At 43.1% G+C, this 19,496-nt stretch overlaps 3 protein-coding genes across 5 annotated transcripts; 2 read left to right on the forward strand and 1 right to left on the reverse strand.

Annotated features, from left to right (window-relative positions):
* The first annotated feature begins 72 nt into the window (after positions 1–72).
* Positions 73–4,580, forward strand: LOC135333561 (uncharacterized). Of its 2 annotated transcripts, none has more exons than XM_064528531.1 (6): positions 73–213; positions 583–660; positions 894–1,697; positions 1,804–2,855; positions 2,994–3,053; positions 3,183–4,580. In XM_064528531.1, the coding sequence occupies exons 1-6, from the start codon at positions 166–168 to the stop codon at positions 4,441–4,443; spliced, it is 3,303 nt and encodes a 1,100-aa protein (XP_064384601.1). In that variant the 5' UTR covers positions 73–165; the 3' UTR covers positions 4,444–4,580. The 2 variants fall into 2 exon arrangements, with proteins under 2 accessions (XP_064384601.1, XP_064384602.1); XM_064528532.1 differs by having other exon boundaries at positions 915–1,697.
* A 1,120-nt stretch (positions 4,581–5,700) lies between these two features.
* Positions 5,701–7,693, forward strand: LOC135333567 (uncharacterized). The gene has a single exon (XM_064528546.1). The coding sequence runs from the start codon at positions 5,854–5,856 to the stop codon at positions 7,558–7,560; it is 1,707 nt and encodes a 568-aa protein (XP_064384616.1). The 5' UTR covers positions 5,701–5,853; the 3' UTR covers positions 7,561–7,693.
* A 640-nt stretch (positions 7,694–8,333) lies between these two features.
* LOC135333559 (TBC1 domain family member 9-like) lies at positions 8,334–19,485 on the reverse strand. Of its 2 annotated transcripts, none has more exons than XM_064528529.1 (23): positions 19,345–19,485; positions 19,131–19,182; positions 18,667–18,811; positions 18,078–18,177; positions 17,472–17,678; positions 17,031–17,164; positions 15,813–15,952; positions 15,610–15,732; positions 14,891–15,023; positions 14,513–14,715; positions 14,062–14,193; positions 13,166–13,260; positions 12,815–13,018; positions 12,516–12,662; positions 12,113–12,288; positions 11,655–11,761; positions 11,436–11,490; positions 10,697–10,912; positions 10,201–10,377; positions 9,958–10,147; positions 9,455–9,580; positions 9,283–9,359; positions 8,334–9,101 (listed from the first exon to the last, which is right to left on the reverse strand). In XM_064528529.1, the coding sequence occupies exons 2-23, from the start codon at positions 19,178–19,180 to the stop codon at positions 8,430–8,432; spliced, it is 3,609 nt and encodes a 1,202-aa protein (XP_064384599.1). In that variant the 5' UTR covers positions 19,181–19,182; positions 19,345–19,485; the 3' UTR covers positions 8,334–8,429. The 2 variants fall into 2 exon arrangements, with proteins under 2 accessions (XP_064384599.1, XP_064384600.1); XM_064528530.1 differs by having other exon boundaries at positions 19,131–19,187; positions 19,343–19,475.
* Between the last annotated feature and the right edge of the window lie 11 nt (positions 19,486–19,496).

Below are 19,496 nucleotides of genomic sequence, written 5' to 3' on the forward strand. Positions count from 1 at the left end.
ACTGGACAGCTAAAACACCTCAAGTATTATTTTTAGATTGTAGTTACATCATTGGTTAGTTGCATATAAAGGCTACACAGTACACAAACAGCACTATTCATCTCACCAAACTCAGCAAGTTGATCTCACAGAGCAAGATATTCCAGGTGCAAAGAGAACTCTGCGATGTACAGCATGGAAGACTCGCCTCTCACCCCAATAAAGGACTCAGAGGTTTGTACACCCTTGCTGTATGTACTTTGTGATATATAGAGTGGAAACTGCATTTGGTGAACCGCATTTGAAAACAACAAGTATGTATTGTATACACGGCAACTACATATAATGCTCAGAAACCGGATATACCGTATAGCGTATAATTTTTGTGGGGCAAAATATTCGTAGTTTTCGTGGTTGAAGGTCTGACCACGAATATTTTACCCACGAATGAAGCGACCTTGCCTACCTTTACCTGCAGTGCAAGCTCCAACCACGAAAATATTACCCACGAAATGTCTCAATATTGCTGAACCACGAATATTTTGTCCCCCGAAAATTACCCGCTATACGGTATGCTAAGAAATTTAACCCACCTGTATACAGGAACTTGAAGACTACTCTGAACAGGACAGGCTACAAGAGTCCGACTCGCCCCCTACTCCAAAGAGGAGATGTCTACAGGTGAGAAAATTAATAGTTACATCATCAGCACAACCACGTACAACCACGTACAGTGCATATAATTATACATATGTAGGCCCCCAATTTTTTCCATAAAATTGCCGCGAATTTCGCGTATTATATTTTGACTACGTGCTATATTGTTTTTCGCAGCTTATAATTGGTTGAAATCCGTCCCTATTTACGGTATATGCACGTACATGTATAATTATATGCTAAATTTACCAGAGCAGACCATTATCACCCCCCTTCAGGATTCGCAACCAGACACACCCTTCTCCACTGTGGAATACCCTCAAGATTCGGACTACATTCTAACACCAATGGACATAAAATGTACTAATGCGCATGAAAAGGCGCTTTGTTTTCTTGATTTGAGCCAGTTGGACGAGTTTGTCGAACGCCTCAATGAGATTCGTCAGTGCCCTGAACCAGCTTGTAGGGGTAACCTTGTTCCCACCTCAGTCAAGAGGGGAATAGGTGGAGTTGCAACAATAACATACAATTGTGACGGATGCCGAGGACAAGAGCTCACACTGGACACGTGCAAGGTACAAGAAGATGGAAGGAACAGTGAGATCACACGAGCACTGCATGTCGCCTTTATCATCAGTGGGTGTACCTTCACAACCTACACCAAGGTCTTACGCTACTCGCTGGGAATTCAGTCCACATACGACGACCGGTTTCAAGACACTATTCGCATTATGCACCCAGTGGTCAAAAAAATGGTGGATGAGATGTGCACAGAAGCCAAAGAGGCCATGAAACAAATGAAACCAGAAGAGCTAGGATCGTGGAAGAGAGCCGTCACTGTTGCAGATGGAGCATGGATGACAAGAGGTCATCATTCGAAGAACTTTACTTTCAGTATTAGAAATTATTTCACAGGTGAATTGCTCTTTCGAATACATCTGTCTCAAAAGGGCGGAGACAATCTGTACAAGGGGACGTCCGAGGGAGCGGAGGGCTATGCAGCCAGGATACTCTTCCAGCAAGCCAAAGAACAGGGGATGAAATTGGAAATAAACTGGCAGGTAATGGTTATACTTAATGGCATTATATCTATGATTATAAGCGAGCTAGAATGATGCAATTCCTGCCTTAATTTACAAAATAATTACACCAACCCCTAATTGGCAGGATGATGACTCCTCCACCTCAAAGGCCATAAGAGGTATCTACGAGGACGTAGAAATAATGATGTGTCGTGGACACGAGGGAAGGTCTCATCTCAACCAGTTGAAAAAGCTGATGCAAATGAAAGCGTTCACCTCTACAATGTTTAAAAGTCATCAAAATCACATTGCAGACATACAGAACAAGCCCTGCTCCTGTTCTGGAAAAAAGCACAAGAAAGGCTGCGGATGTTTCACTGACCAGTTCATCAAAAACTCCAGAAATTTGTTCTCAAAAATTCTGTCGAACAGCGAGTCCAAAGAGGAATTTGAAAAAAAAACCCGTAGTCTCTACCATCATGCAATTGATGAACACGTGTGGGATGGCGGATCTTGCGACTTTCATGCCCTAAAAGTGTGCAGCTGTGGAGAGTGCCCCGACAAAACAAACTTTGTGTGCGAGGGACAAGAGTACCACACACGGGATAAGCTGACATGTCCTTTCCATATGATGGCCTACAGGACGGAGATTGAGCACAGGGCTCGAAAGTCATCATCGCTGATCCACCCAGAACTAAAAGCAGGGCACACAAACTCGATGGAATCATCACACAACATCCTAATTCGATTTAGGCAGAAGCACATCTCCTTGGAAAAGAGTCACTACGAGCTCTCCACAGAGCTGGGCCTCCTTCAAGCCAACCTTACCTCAATGAGAAAAAACAAAGGACCTCATTACCACTGGATTCCTATGCTGTACCAAAGGTTGGGGCTGCCCCTCTATACAGGAATTGAGGATGCTCTGGAGAAGTACGGAAAATCCAGAGACAAGCAATTGAGAGAAATCAAAGAGGATAAGCACAAGAAGAGAAGGATACGATATAAGGTCAAGAGAAAGATGGACAGGGAAGAAAGAATAAAGTGGTCAAAGAAACTCGGTGATGCATACGGTTGTGAATGGAGGAGAAAGAGAACAAAGAAGGATCAAGCTGCCACGAAACTCTGCAAGTGTGGCTCCAGCGAACACAGAAACAAATCTCACAGAGACTGCCCACTGAACAAGCGACACGCAAGCAGGTCAGAGTTGTAATGAGATTTTAAAACAACATACAGACACGCAAAAAACATTGTGTCCAGTTAATATGATTGAAGCACACCATGCATGCATCTATACAATTTACTGATCTGATGTCCGGGTTTCTTATTTACATGCAGGGATGCCAGGAGTCATCCTAAATCAGAGAAACAAGGACCTTCTTCAGCTGAATCAGATGAGTGAGTAATACGTACACATGAATGCATGTATACTAACAGAAGCAATGTGTAATGTACAGCAGCCGCCACAATGGGATTTTGTGGTGTGATTGTGATAACATGTTCGCTATAAATATTTTTACAACACAGAAACAATGGGACAGACGCTAGTGTGAACAGGGACAGCAGTGACAGCAGTGAAAGCGACTTTGAGGATCAAATTTTGCACGCAGAACGAGGCGAATGTATCTGCCCAAATCCCAAAGCACACAAGAGAAACTGCCCAGCGGGCAATAGGAACCGTGGGAAAAGGCTCTTCCAGACTTTCAAACCTGGAGACAAGGTAGCCATCCACGTTACGAGGTTGTCTGGGAAACACCTTGTCTGTCGCATTGCTCAAGTGACCAACAAGCGATACACACTCCATTCCAAGCGAGGGACCCTATTGAAGCGATTTGGAGGAAGTGAGCTACACAAATTGGGGGAAGACGAAGGCTACGAGATTCCCCTCGACAACTGGCGCCAGAGCGAGGTCGTGTCAATCAGAGCACTGCAGGAAGAAGACATGGTGAGCTGCTCGTGTGCAATCGACACTCCAGACTATCTGTACGTGGAGGACGATGATTCAGAAGAGGACCCAGACACACAACAGGGTGATAACACTATTCAAACATCCATATACTGTCTGTCATCAACTGACATCAACAAGATTGATAGACCCACAGGATGGCTGAATGACATCGTCATCACTGCAAGCCAACACCTTTTGTACCAGCATTTCCCGCACATTGAAGGCCTACAGCCACCTACACTCCAAGCGATTAGAGGATTCAATGTGAACAAAGGAGAATTTGTTCAAATTTTAAACGTGAGCAATATGCACTGGTGTGTTGTGTCTACTGTTGGCTGTAGCCCGGGGCAAGTAAACGTCTACGACACCATGTACCGCAGCGTTCAGAAGTCAACGATTCCAATTATAGCAAGCCTGATGTTATGCACCTTACCCAACCTCACAATCAACATGATGGATGTCGGTCTACAGAGAAACGGCTCTGACTGTGGTGTGCTAGCTATCGCCATTGCCTATGACTTATGTGCTGGGAACGATCCGTTGACCGTGGTGTACGAACACACATCCACAAGACAACACCTGAAGGAGAGCCTCAAGAAGTGCTGCTTCGATCGCTTCCCAATAAGGAATTCGAGGACCTCAACAGGTGTGATCCACGCTGAGCATGTCCCCCTGTACTGCACATGCAGAATGCCCGAGGAAAACATCGAAGACGATCCTATGGCAGAATGTGATGTTTGCAAGGGGTGGTATCATCGATCGTGCTTGAGCATTCCCAACGAAGTGTTTCAAGTTGATGGCGTCGAATGGAAGTGCGAGGCATGCACAGAACAATCATAACTCTAATAATAGACTGCATGTATATAATTAATAGAATTGCAATATGGGATTAATAGCATAAGTAACCATACTATTGATTTCTAATCGTGAATGATGAAGTTCTCTGCAGTTTTTATTAACATTTTCGGCCACGGGAGTTATTCGAAAACAATACGTTGTCGTTGACAGCGTGCAATTTTGTCCTCCCCCGGGACACCCCTGAATTAAACGCTTCCCCCTCCCAGCTAAGAATCCTGTATGAAACCCTGTTAAATGAAAGCACCACAAGTGCTGATGCCTCGGTGGAGATGCCAGAGCTATACATAACATAAAGCTCTACTAATACTAAATAGCTTTTATACATACTCCTAGTATTTACCATAAAAAGTTCTATTATACTGCATGTAACAGCGGCAATTGACTATGCGGCTTAGCAACCAGATGATATTTTCCAAAAGGGGGTGAAATGGCGGAAAGAGTGTAGCAACGTTATGACTAAATGTAAAAACTGATAAGAAGCTGTACGTAAATGCAGCACTATACAAATCTAGACATAGGCTTGAAACCCGTCCTCCCTTCTTTTGGGTGGACGGGCCACGGTTAGGGTTAGAGGCGTATATAGGAGCAGTATGGAAGCAATATCACCCCATCACGCATTTTGTGGTTTGCAGGACAACTCTCACACGGCAACTTGCCAGTATTGGTGCTGCGTGAATGCTAGATAGGGCTGCAACCCGTCTCCCTTTTTGGAGGCGGGCCACGCCCATCTACCCCCTACCTTGGGCAGCAGCCATTCCATTGAGGTTCTTCTCGATAAAGAGATAAGGTCCATCCCAATCACAATCCTCAGACCACCGCCTTTGGGTATCACAAATGAATGAGTAGCCAGCCCAGCAGACAATGGTGGAGACACTGCTCTGCCCTCAGGGGTTGTCTTGTGTTGGAGAGAAGACACAATAATATACATATAACCTCCAATACGTGTATTTTTACTCTCCAATGCACTTGTACTTCCTCACCTGTGATACTCTGTAGAGTGCTGTCTTTGTCTATTTAGCACTGCCCTAAGGTATAGTATAGTAGCTAGCTACCTGGACCCCAGGCCGTACTTATTTGTATTTCTATATTTTATTTGTATTTCTATATAAAGCACAGAGCCCAGCCCCTTTTTTCTGAGCTGACCTCTGACCCGTTTTATCTCGCTGACCTCTGAACTCCAGTACTACGTCATCCGGATGCCCAGCCCATCTGACCTCTGACCCAGACATGTCGTCATCCGGATTCTCATTTGCAAGCCCAACCCTTTTCAGTAAGGCACTGAAAATCCAAGACCACCACTAGAGAGCACTAATCAAGGTCTATCATCAGGTATATTAAAACATCGGCCGTAAATCGGATCGCTGGCTATACCTTATATTTTTGCCAAGAGCGATGAAGCTGATTTTAGCTACAATCTGTTTCCAAATTATCTTTGCCTACTTGGTAATGGGCCAGAGAGAATGTGTCCCTGACCCTTGTGAATCAGCCGAGTGCCCTCGCTTCCTTAATGCTGATTGCAGAATTGATCCAGAAAATTGCACTGTCAAGTTTTTTTGGGGAGAAAGAAACGTCTCTGATCAATGTGCAGTGCCGACTTGTGACACAAGACAATGTGGAAAAAGTCGAGACTGCATAGAGAATGTTTTTCCACCTAGCTGCCCACAAGACAATCCGGAATGCCGACAATACATAAAAACCAGGTGCATGTTGAGACCTCAGTCGAGACCACTAACCTGTAATGATGTAAAATGTGAAGCTGGAATGACTTGTCACTTTCGAGAACGTGGAGATAGTTTTCCACCAGTAGTGCGATGCATACCTTCTGTACCGAAAGACTGCTCTGAGCTGAAATGTGACGATGGGTCCAGGTGTGTTCTGCAAGGTAGAAGGCCATTCTGTGTTCCCAGTGTCACTACTAGTCCTCCGACTACTACTAAACCTAACGATTGCTCTGAACTAAACTGCAAGCAAGATGAGATGTGCATTATAAGTGGCACTACACCAACTTGTGTTCCCTTCACTACCCCTACGCCAGCTCCTGACTGCTCTGAGTTTGAGTGTAAAGATGATGAGATGTGTGTGCTAAGAGAAATGTCACCAATTTGCATACCTGCAACCCCATTTACGACAGTAACTACACCGACAAGTACAACTCCAAACTTTAATGTCATGGCGGAGTCTTGTAGCGAGCTAGATTGTCTTGCTTTTTTCACAGTATGTAATCAAGTCAATGCAAACTTTGCAGTTTGTGAAGAGCCTACGGAATGCACGGATGAGTTCAATGAGAGGTGCATGGACATTCATCTCGTTTGTGGTGGTACATCATTTGATACTGTAACTTGTGTTGTTCCATCCAGCTGCAACCAACTCACATGTAATGAAGAGCAAAATTGTATTGAATTTACATCTGGTAACAACATCATAGCACAATGTATAGAAAATACAGGTCCTATGTTCAGCTTGCGTTGTGAAGATCTCTCATGTCCAGAAGGTCAGGGTTGCCTAGCCAATGATTATCCTTCACTAAATCTTATTTTCGCTTCATGCATTGCCAATGACGTTTTGGATAGCATCGCTATCAGTATTGAATTGGCTTCGAGGATCCCGCAAACATGCTCCTCTCTTGAATGTGGAAATGAGAGTTGTATTGATATACAGAGAAATGAAAACCAGGTTCTCCAATCGTGCATTCCTCAAAATTGCTTAACTAATATGAACTGTTCAGCTGTCTTTGATCAATGCGTCTCCCTTACTGATCTCGACTTATTAGCTGCTCCTGAGTCAATTTGCGTACCAACAGTATTTCAAGCATTGGTAACCAATAAATCATGCAAAGAAAATGAAAGAGTTTGTTCAGAGGGCTTGGAGTGCCAAGATGTATATATAGACGGGAACCTTATCGGCACAGTTTGTAATACTCCAGTACCACCACTTGGCAGAACGTGTGACGAAATTGAGTGTATAGGTGAAAATGTAGGTTGTGTAATAAACGAGATTCCTAGTAGGCCTGATTTGGCCCAACTGGCTTCGTGTATTGACAATTTCGATGTAATAACTACGAGCATTATATCAGGACTTCGTGCTCTTGGCCTGATTTGAGTGATCTTCATGATCAGGATTGATTGATTTGTGGCATTGTGGCATGCTAATTATTGTCTATAGCTAGTTGCATCTCCCTTGCATGCATGGACTAAATACTATAATTACATACTGAGATTTTGCTGCCTAGAAACGAGTGAATATGTGACTACAATATATTATAAGCTGGCGGTGTGGCAGATGGCAATAGCACGTATCTACCCAAGTGTTATAATTGGGCCCCACTCGACCATGCGTGCATCTATATAATTATATAGTGGACCAAGATGTGTTATTAGTTAACTCTATCATGTACAATATCGCACAGACATGCATGAACAATATGTACACTATTATTGTATATAGCCATCGGAAGATCACATCATATGCATGCACGACAATTGAACACAACGGCACATTTGCCATCATTGTACAATATCGCACAGACATGCATGAACAATAATAACATGCACTATTATTGTATATAGTCATCGGAAGATCACACCTTATAATTATGCATGCATACACGACAATTGAACACAACGGCACATCTGCCATCATTGTACAATATCGCACAGACATGCATGAACAATAATATGTACACTATTATTGTATATAGTCATCGGAAGATCACACCATATATGCATGCACGACACAACGGCACATCTGCCATCATTGTCTTTAACCTTATTCTTATGGCTTGTAGTTGTACGTGAGAGTAACAATTTACACACAATCATTTTGTTCATGCAGCTATAATTATAATTATCACGTTGATTTCCGAATTAACAGTGTTGTCAAGGATTCACCAGTCATATAATTGTGGCTCTAAGATAAAATCATATATTCAGGCATGACTCAAATATCATTCCATTGGTGGTAAAAAAATACTATAATGGTGATGTGGCTATTACTGTTCTAGTGTAGCTACTGAGAATAGGATCTACACTACTAGCTCCAGTCAAATCTAACAAGTTCTGCTCAGCAAAAAACTGACAAAGTTCGGGTTCTTGATTTAACCCCGACACAAACTGCTCAAACGTTAAAAACCATTTTTCTTGGACTTCAGAGTCATTTCCTACGTCCAACGTGAGAGAGTTCGATAAACTACTGGTAGACGAACTACCAAGTGATTTAGTGATACACTGATGTGCTTCTTGAGGTGGAACTTTAATGTTGGAGTGTTCATGTTCACCAGCACCAGCCAATTCTTGGTCTTCACTTACATGTATCTTCAAAATTTTTAAGTCAGGCAAAATTTGTGAGTTTGGTGTGTCTCTTTTGTCGGACAGTAACTGTTTTTTATCGTTAGAGATTGGTTCAATCTTGTTTTTCTCTGAATCAGAGCCCATAACGTCGTCAACACAGGATATTTCAGCAATGCTTGGGACAGTCGCCTCTTCAGACGTTTGAACATTGCTTGCGACTGGGCCTTCGATATTTCTCTCTCCTTCACGTAACAAATTCGATGCCACGATTCCCATTGCATGAAATAACTCATTTTTCTCTGGGAAATCTTGAAGAAGTGTGTACAGTGTCTTGCATAGTTGAATGAATTCACTCTAGAGAAACAAACCAAAGACAATTGTCTTAACTATGTTATTGTAGTTGCATGCTTTTTCCTTTTTACAATCACTAATTATCAAATCCTGTCTGTAGTGTCAGGTGTGTGTACACTAGACATAACTACAAGTTAATTAAAACTTTGTACTCCATACATGGATGTACATGGTAGCGTTATACCTGTTTGAGAGGTGGTGGATCGTAACTGACATCAAGAGGTGAGTGTGAATCATTAGTGGCAGGTTTGGATTGCATTTCTGTACATGAAAATTATAATCTTACCAAAACTCTATACACTACATGTATAATAACGGTCAAGAAATACTTTTTGACATAACACAGACATGCAAACCTGGTTCTTTGGCCGAAACGGTATGATCTGAGTCAGCTGGTTTAGCCTCAGGTACTGGGGTATTTCGTTCTGTATCTTCATCATAAAATACTTTCAAAGGTTGCGACGCAGACGGAGCATCCAAATCTATGAAGCAGGGTGTTACAGAGTGTAGAAAAGATTTAAGAGAGCATGAAATTGCACAGTCAAAGTCTGTTGGGTTCACAAGATCAACTACATGTACGTACATGTACGTACACTGTACAGTACAACAGAAACTTCAATCATACGTACAATAAAAATTGGGGCAAGGACAGCACATGTACTTGATAGGATATCACAGGGGGATACATGTACATATATGAAGAAGTGCTGAATGGGGTGTGTACAACTGTTCCATATTAGTTCCCATACTCATCTAACAGATACATGTAATTATTAGTTAGCTGATAGGGTTCTCCAGCGCTGAACCATTTTCCCTAATAGTTTCTTATAAACCGTCAATTTATAGACTACACACTTACCACTTTCTTTAGCGGTCGAGCTGTTTTCCAAGGACTCTTGCATCATGGTCTTTTTACGTGTAGTGAGCTCCTTGATGTGGAGTATGCACAGCAGCTTCAATCTCTCTTGGAGGGTAGCTCTACTCATTATTCCAAAGAGCTCAACAAACCGGTGGAAGTTCATCTGACCAGTACAATCTGGATCCACAAGCTGTGCAAAGAAAACATCAATAGTTGGTCGAACGTGCAGTATGCAGGACTTACCCTAAACGCTCGCTTTGCTACTGTTTTGGAGTGTTCCCCAAAGTTCCAAGGAGAGAGGTATTGAAAGAGCATCACAAACCGTTCCACATCCATCGTCGGCTCTTGCTTAGAATGGGAGTAGCTAGTTTTCTGGAACTTGGCACCACGCCCCCAGAATGTGGCCTGTCTATGGCCCTCCTGTAGTTACAGAGATCCAGTATAGTTGTACATACCCACAGTCACATACATGTATTATTGCAGCATATTTCACATGATACATACGAACTGTACATTAAGGCCTATTTCTCAATAATATGCACACAATTACATAATTACATAAAAAACTTGGACACAGTTCAGAGTGTATAGAATCTGACATTATTACTACAGGTCTACATTGCAAATGTGCAACACAAATACAAACTAAGCAACAGTGTTTAAACTCTAGGTCGCAAAACAGACACGAATGCGAATGCTATACATTGTACTACATGTACATTCTAAGAGCATAATTTACTTGAAACCATTTGAAGAGTTCTTCGAGTTCTTTCCTGTTGAATTTTGAGCCTTCCATGGATGCCCTGAGAATAGATTTTTTGCTGGACTCGAGGAGCGTCTGACCCACTTCCAATCGAGCAGAGTTCCTCATCTTCTCAATTGTCTCGTTGCTGATAAACCCGTATGTCTCGTATGACTGCTTCAAGAGGTCAGACACAGACACATGAGTGGGACGCTGTGCATGGGAAATAACATGGCAAACGTAGACATAAAAGTTCACGTTGCTGCCAAAGTGCATCCAGTCTAGAGAGTAGAATACCAAAAATGTGTGAGTAGTTGTACATGTACTTAAATGTAAATATCTTATGACTAAGATGATACCATTGTGTAGGTGAATGAATAAGCTACAACATATCTAAAGGCGTTTCCATGACAACATAAGGTGGTGGGTTTATGGTGATATAAAACAGTAAACAATTGTTATAGTGGGTAATCGGTTAGGGAGAGAAAAGGCCAACGGTTTCCGGCTAAGGTGTGGGACTTTTTCACAACATCGGCTGTCTTATGAAAGCTAGATTCGATGTTGCTTAAATATCTATACATCCTCCGCAGTGCTCAAAATTGCTAGTTTTTAGTGCCGTTTCGGTTTGGGGAGAGATTTGAAGAAGATGAAATGACATGGCTAACGTAGACATAAAAAATAATTTTTCACGTTGCTGCCAAAGCAACATAATTATATGTACATGAAAAGAGCATACCTTGATGTGATCTTCATCCAAAACTTTGTACTCTTGGGACAGCTTTTTGCCAATACTGCAGAAATTCATAGTCAGTACACTACGCATAAAATAAAGAATGCCATTGCAAATGGACGATATAGAGATCAATAGGACTAGCAATTCATGCCAAAGCGCCGCATGGTAAAACCATAATTTTTATACTGAAATAAAGTTCATATAATAGTGTGCCATACGTACCTGGATAGGAAGTCATTGAGGATGGCTATGGCATCAGCCTCGTCACTGCTGCTCAACATGGCTGTCTCCACAAACTTGAGCACCATCAATGACACCTGGAATATCACCTGCAGTCATGGAAACAATGTAAGTGTGTGAATACTGGCCAAAAACAATAAAACGGCTGACACCTCCAGAGTGGTATCATACACAGTAAAAAGAAAAGAGAACATTTACTATGTTAAGTACACAAATCCGAGAAATACCCTCTTCAAATGGATACTTGTACCGGTACCATATAGAGGGTATAGCAAATGAACTATAATTGGTTTGACAATCACGCTGCAGAGCATTATTGATTACGTATGAGATTGTATTTTAATTGGAAATTTATAATTTGGCTACCAATCACAAAAATAATTTTTTTAAATTCACCTATACACTACATAATTATATTGGTATTATTATATTCAACGGACCTTTGCTCCATCAATAAAGAAGCAGTCTATGATGTTGACTGCGACACGGTTATCCATGACAGAGAGGAAGAGAGTGAGGAACCAGCTAAGAGAGATCATGGCCATGATCTGAAGCTTGTGCTTGAGCAGGGTGTAGAGTTCAGGCAAGTGCTTCTCAGTCAGCCACTCAAACACAACTAAATGAGAACGACATAAATAAATATATACATGTAGAGTTGCTGTAAGTGTACAGTCCCATATCACACAATGTGAGAACCAATAACCAAGTTTGTACCCTGGATCCACACCACTCGTAGTACTACATGTAAATTGTCAGTGCTCTGTTATAGTGTCTCAGAAGGAACACAGCTAGACAACATACAGAGGTGGAAACGGTCTGGGACTAGGGAGTAAATTAACTCACCCTGGTCTATCTGTGCTCCTACAACTCTGGAGTTGTAATACTCAGGCAGCATGACTTCACAGACTACAGAGAGTAGCCAGAAGGCCTCTTCCTCATTGGCATGGAGTAGGAACACTGACGTGATAATGTTCATAGCCTGGCAATAGCCTGAGGGTGTAAACGCAACATGAAAGTTACATACATGTACATGTACATGTACGTACTGTACAGTCGTAGATACGTACTCGGTGCATATATATATATATGTTCACATTCTAAAAAAACAATCTCTCAAATGAAACGATAACCAGATCACTCACCAATGTTGGGGTTGTGCAGTGCGTATGCCCTGAGGACTCTTCTAAGGGTGTCAATGCCTTTGTCCTGCTGGTAGGCAGGGTGCTCTGGTAGGGAGCGATGAAGATCCCTCTCTATCTCCTCAAACGTAAACAGTTTCTCTCCGTAGCTGCGCTCCAGCAGCTCTGCATAAAGACCAGGGTTGGCCTCCATACAATCCAGGGCACCTACAGTGTTTGAGCCAATTTGTTCACACTGTACTTTTACGGCACAATCAATGCACCATAAACTACTGTCACATGACTATGATGCTTCTACAGTTGTACGTACGTTTCATGTCTGATGTAAGATCTGCCGAACAGTTTATTGCTAACCTGAGTACACCATCCAGATCTCGACCCGGTACTTTTCTGGGATGCCTTTCTGAGCCATGTCCACGTGCTCCCTGATTCGGTACATAGACACTCCTCTGGTGAAGAAGAAAATATAAGAATAATGATTGTATCCATGTACGCACAACATAACCATAGATAGAAAAAGGTATTGGAAACGATGTACCCTCGAAGTACCATCCGTGTTTCCCCGCGGTTTTAATCGAGGCTTACTTCCAACGTGGGGGTCTAAACATGAATAATTCATGAGAATTGTTTTTGCTGCCTGTAAAAAGTCCACGAACAGTTCTGCTGCTAAACATCAACTTCATCAAATACTTGGGGCCATTTGGGACACAGCACACTACTTAGTGACAGAACCTTAATTAGCTATATAGTACGTAGCTAAAATAACACAAGCATGAATAATCGCTCTGTGTTAGACTAGCTACTTCACGACAATCAGGATTATATTTTCTTCATTTTCAAATGATACTCACCAGCATACTAGTTTAAGTGTTAGAGGGGTCTTTGAGACGCATGCATAGGACTCAATAAGTTTTGCGGGAAACTTATGTTCCCAAGGTAGAAGTGAAACACGGATTGTTTCTGAGCTACCAAATAGACTTCATTATAGAAGCATCACGTGAACCACTTCCTTTGCCAATCCCTCTCTCTTCTATCTATGATATAACACTGTAGCATTCAGAAAGTACAGTATATGTACAGCAGAACAAATTCCCACAGTGAATACATACTGTAAAGCGGTTGAGAGATCACATGTTTACGACCATACAGAATTCTTTAATGTAGCAATTACAAAACAGTTTAGGAACAGACATGTGTATTACACAGTTACATGTAGGGTTAGGGTAAGACAGACAGACAAGGTTTCCTACCGTCCATTTTCGGTGAAGCTCATTTCCCACATGTTTTCCTTGACCTTCTGTTTTGCCTCATGGTGTGGGGAATGAGGTAAGTCAATTGTTGACAGCAGAGCAGGCTCAGGAACAAACTGGGCCCCAGCTTTCCTGTAATCACGAGGAGTGGAATATGACTCAAACAAAATGGCTATAAACTTACAACGGTACATAAACTCTTGTGGAGTCTCTATGTCACATTGAGGCCTAAATACACAGTCATGCATATCCACGCTTACCTACAAAGCACCAGAAATGTTTTAGGAAAAACATTAATGTGACTAGATACATCTATAGAGGTTGAGCATCTTCTAACTTTTCCAATGCACTTTTCCTGACAACTACCGGAATTGTGTACAAGCTACATGTAGCCTATACTTACATCTACGTACTATCATGCTCTAAACCACCACATAATGATAGCACTCACACTCTCCTAGGAGGTGACCCAGCCCTGAAGGAGGACACCGTCCCAATGATCTGCTCTCTATCATCCAAGTTGGCAAAGATGATGGTGTTCTTGTTGGCCCTGGTGGCAATAAGGATGCCATTGGGGAGGGTTTGTTCCTGATTTAGACGCTCTATCTGCACTACGTCTCGCAGTGGGATCACCACCCACACCACACCCACCAACTGCGTGCAATATATTGAGATGAGTCAGTGAATTACACTGAGCATGTGTACATGGAGCAATGTGTGTGTTAATTATATGCACTACGTTGGTATTGATCATTGTGTTTCTTACACCCATACGTATCAATTCATCCAAGCAACCCTTTGGCTACAGTACAATTAAGTGTGTACGTACCTTGCTGGAGAAACATATGTAGTTTGGTGAGCAGTAGAGCTTGCCCAGGATGGGTGCTTTTGAGGCGGGGTTCCACATGGTGCACTCACAGTAGCCATCCAGCCCCTCAGTCTCAGGCAGTCGAAAAGTGGATCTGCAGTGAATACAGATCAAGTGAATGCAAAGTACAACGTATTGTGTAGTACATGACAGACAATTAGTGATATATGTACCTGCCAAATGTTAAGGGGTACAAGTGTATGTACGTGTATAAAGCTGACTGAGTGTATTGATGATGAAACGTAAACTTCTTGGGAAAGAAATGTTAAACAGAAAGTCTTACGTACGCACAAACAATTACAGTACAGTAGAACCTCGATTATCCGGCCCTCCATTATCCGGAACCTCGATTATCCGGCTTGGCATTTTTTTATCAGATTAGAAAATGGGCGTGTCCCTAAAATGCGCATGCGCGTTACAGCTGTTACCATGGAGACATACCTGCTTATCTTATGCGCATGTGGCACTGCTGTTTATCAATAAAGTGGGTGGATCAAGGCGTGGTTTATCTATTCAATTATCCGGCATATTCACTTATCCGGCCTGCTTCTGGAACCAAGGTGTCCGGATAATCGAGGTTCTACTGTATTGTACCTACCTGTACATGTACAGCTGTGTTGCAGAATCTACAGTGCCATCATGCACATGTATGTGCTCAGCTCATAGCTGGTCTCCCTCACCTGTATTGCTCCGTGAGCTTCCTGGCATCGAGGACTTGGCTGAGAGGAGTTTTGGCCACAGAGGCAGCCCGCAGCTCTGAGAGCAGGGACTGGTGGTCTGATTTAGTACTACCCAATAGCACTCTGAGGAAGGAGGGGTGATGTAAGTAAGGAGAGATAGTGCTGCACAATAACTACATGTACAACGTCATGCAAGGACTCACTCCTTGGTGGCAATCTTGGCGAGCTGCTCCATGAGCTCGAGGGTCTCCCACCTTTTCATAAACATGGAGAAGTGATGCTCCTTACCTCCACTCTTGACAAAGAGCCCCTCACTCAGACGAGCTGATTCAGAAAATATACCCTGTGTGTGGGAAGAGCGCAGGAACGTGCATACACACAAAATGCTGGTACAACACCAGTCCACATCCTACAAAGTCACTTGAGCAGTTTTCCCATGCGTAAAAAAATGACATGCATTGACAACACAAATACCCTAAAATGGACCGCTGTCTATATAACCCCCAGATGGACAGACTATCCCAACAGTAGAACCCCAATCATTAATTTTGGCTGGGCAAATTTCTCCACTAGAGGATAAAGTAATTAAATGCGTATACGCAAACAACACCTGTTACCATGGAGATAGGTTTATCAATTCGCTTAGATGGATTATCTGATCTGGGTCTGGAACAAAGGGTGGTCCCCCGATAATCGAGGCTCTATGGTACTGTGGACAAATTAGCTACTCCCCAAGTGTCTAGCTTTAATTAATCGAGCAGCATTATGAAAGTTACATGCATTATAACTATAGCAATGCGAGTTCTCTGGTGCACACTAACCCAGACCCTCACATGTCCACACTCCCCACAGACCCTCACACAACACACTCCCCACAGACCCTCTCACACAACACGCTCCCCACAGACCCTCTCATGTCCACACTCCCCAAGACCCTCTCACACAACACATTTTCCACAGACCCTCACACAACACACTCCCCACAGACCCTCTCACACAACACGCTCCCCACAGACCCTCTCATGTCCACACTCCCCACAGACCCTCTCACGCAACACACTCTCCACAGACCCTCACACAACACACTCTCCACAGACCCTCTCACGCAACACGCTTCCCCAACACCCTCTCATGCAACACACTCCCCACAGACCCTCTCACGCAACACACTCCCCACAGACCCTCACACACAACACACTCCCCACAGACTCTCTCACGCAACACACTCCCCACAGACCCTCACACACAGCACTCTCCCCACAGACCCTCTCATGTTCACACTCCCCACAGACCCTCTCACACAACACACTCCCCACATACTCCCTCACACAACACACTCCTCACAGACTGTCTCACAACACACTCCTCACAGACTCTCACACAACACACTATCCACATACCCTCTCATACAACACACTCACGTTAATGCTGGTCCACCTGAGCACAATCATTATCTCAGCCCCCATGAAGTAGGAGTAGAAGCAGAGATGGTTTACAGATAGGTACATCCATCCTTGTCGCGGCAGAGAGCTTTTCCAATAGCTGCAAGAGTAGTCTGTGGGCCAAGGAGTGCTCATGAGTTACAAATTGTACTGCTTTGTACTGCAATAATACTACCGCTATTAAATTACACCACAAAGGTACGACCGTGTACGTACATGTATCTTAGCTATAGAGCATACCATGCACTACCTTTCTACGCAGGCCAGGAGCAGAAGTGGGCATGGGGACAAGGCTAACCATGTACACATATACCTAAGTGTGCATTGCACAACTGGTAGTGCTACAATGAAGCTTACCAATAGTAATTATTATTACAAACAATAAGTACACGTACGTGTGATAAATTCTCAAGAACGTACAGTTGACAAGTTTCTCTTGTTTTGGCATGTTGAACTGCTGCAGGAACCGAGCTTCCACCTCCTTGAACCTCATAGTTACTGGATCGTCTTCAGTCACACTCGCCGATCTACTCCCAGTCCCCCCGTCACTCCCCTCTCTAATCATCACCAAACTATGGATCTTGGCCTGAGCAAAGTCCATCGATTGGAGAGTGTCATCAAACGTCTCTGAACAGTGGGAAATTAATCAAGTACGTGATGACAGACACACTTGAATGGAGCACATGTTGATGCATTAGGTTAAACAGGTAGTGAAGGCTCTGAACTTTATGGTGTAAATGATAGTCACACGCTCTCAACACATACACCGACAAGTATCAGCATGTACACCGACAAGTATCAGCATGTACACCGACAAGTATCAGCATGTACACCGACAAGTATCAGCATGCATGTACACACATGCCATGCTACATGTATAAGGGAATTATAATAATTATACGCATACCATAATTATGCTACTAAAATAATAAGGGAATTACATACATACCATGCTATAAGGGAATTAAAGTAGCTGCAATATACAATATTGATTCAGCGCCATGTACTGCACAAGCACGCATGTACCTAGAGTGGGCACGAGTATCTCCTCCAGCCATTTCCAGTCAGTGAGGATGTCTTGTTTGGAAGAGGCCACTGCCACCACATAACTGAAGTCAGACCCAGCCTGGTGGAGGGAATAAGTAGTAGGTACCAGGGTGTCATACAGGATTTTGAAGTAGAGGGGGGAAATGAGAAAAGTAACCAGACAATTTTGCTAAAAAAAGGTAAACTGTTATTCAATACCCAGCTATGGACACTCAGTCATACAACTAGTATTTGAAGGGGGGGGGGGATTGGAGCTAGTCCCCCCCCCCCTATATGACACCCTGGACCATACTCTATCTCTATAATTGAGGCCAGGAATGCACTCCTGTTGAGGCTTAAATGCGGATCTATACTCGTTTCAAGGCATATGCAGGCTCATCTTTGCAGTGCATGAACTGTGGAAACCACAAAGAACCTCCCGCCTAAAAATCATTTAGTTAAATGCCCTTTTTAAAGCCATGTGCTACATAATTCCAAGGATCACATTTAGAGGCTCCACTGTACTCTGAATAAAGATGCTCCACGCTAAAAGTGTTATACACAAGATGAGGTCTTGATTGACACTCACCGTTTGCAGCAGTATCCTGTACGGTGGTGGTCTTGAGTCCCGTATGTTGTCCAGGGTACCAATGACCCTCGCTGCAAAACCACGGCCTTCACCATGGCCTCGTCTTTTTTGCAGACAGAAAAAAGAATTAGAGCGCTCACTCACCCTGAAAATATAAATAGAATACCCGATAGCTTTGGTTAGTTGCAAAGATGGTTAGGGTACCAAGTTCTCATACATGTAGTGTGATGTGGCATAGTCTCACAGACCATGCAGACTGTAAAAGATACATTGTAACGGCTGGCTTGCGAGACTAGATGTGGGATAACGTTGCAATGATGCAATGTCTAACTTTTAGTGACCGAGGGTAAATGATTGGTATGGGAGAGTGTTTAAGTGAGACCTCTACACCCAATAATGGGATTGCAAAGAGTATAGAATCCTGACATGTTTTCTGGAGGTGTTTCATCAGCCCTGATTCTCACCAGAGAAGGTTGCTGGAGATGAGTATCTCCTGCGGTTTCACCCACACCATATCTGGAACCAGAGGGTTAAACACATTATGTTAGTTGATAGCCTGATCATTGAACCAGCAGTTATGAATTTATAGGAGCATGCAAAGGTAGGTAGACATACAATCCATGGCCAAGGAGACACACCCACTTTGCAACATTTCAGCCTCTGTGTGGAGCAACTCACCTACTACACCCTTTCAGAAACACTTGATAAGCTTTTGATAATAGGATCAACAGCCTTGGAGCATTCTATACGCCACTGGCACAGAATGGATGTAGAAACAAGTACAAAAGAGTAATGCTTGCCTAGTCAGCAAAAATGTAGATGACGTCGAG

This window comes from Halichondria panicea, chromosome 3, assembly GCF_963675165.1.
Source record: "Halichondria panicea chromosome 3, odHalPani1.1, whole genome shotgun sequence".
Lineage (NCBI taxonomy): Eukaryota > Metazoa > Porifera > Demospongiae > Suberitida > Halichondriidae > Halichondria > Halichondria panicea.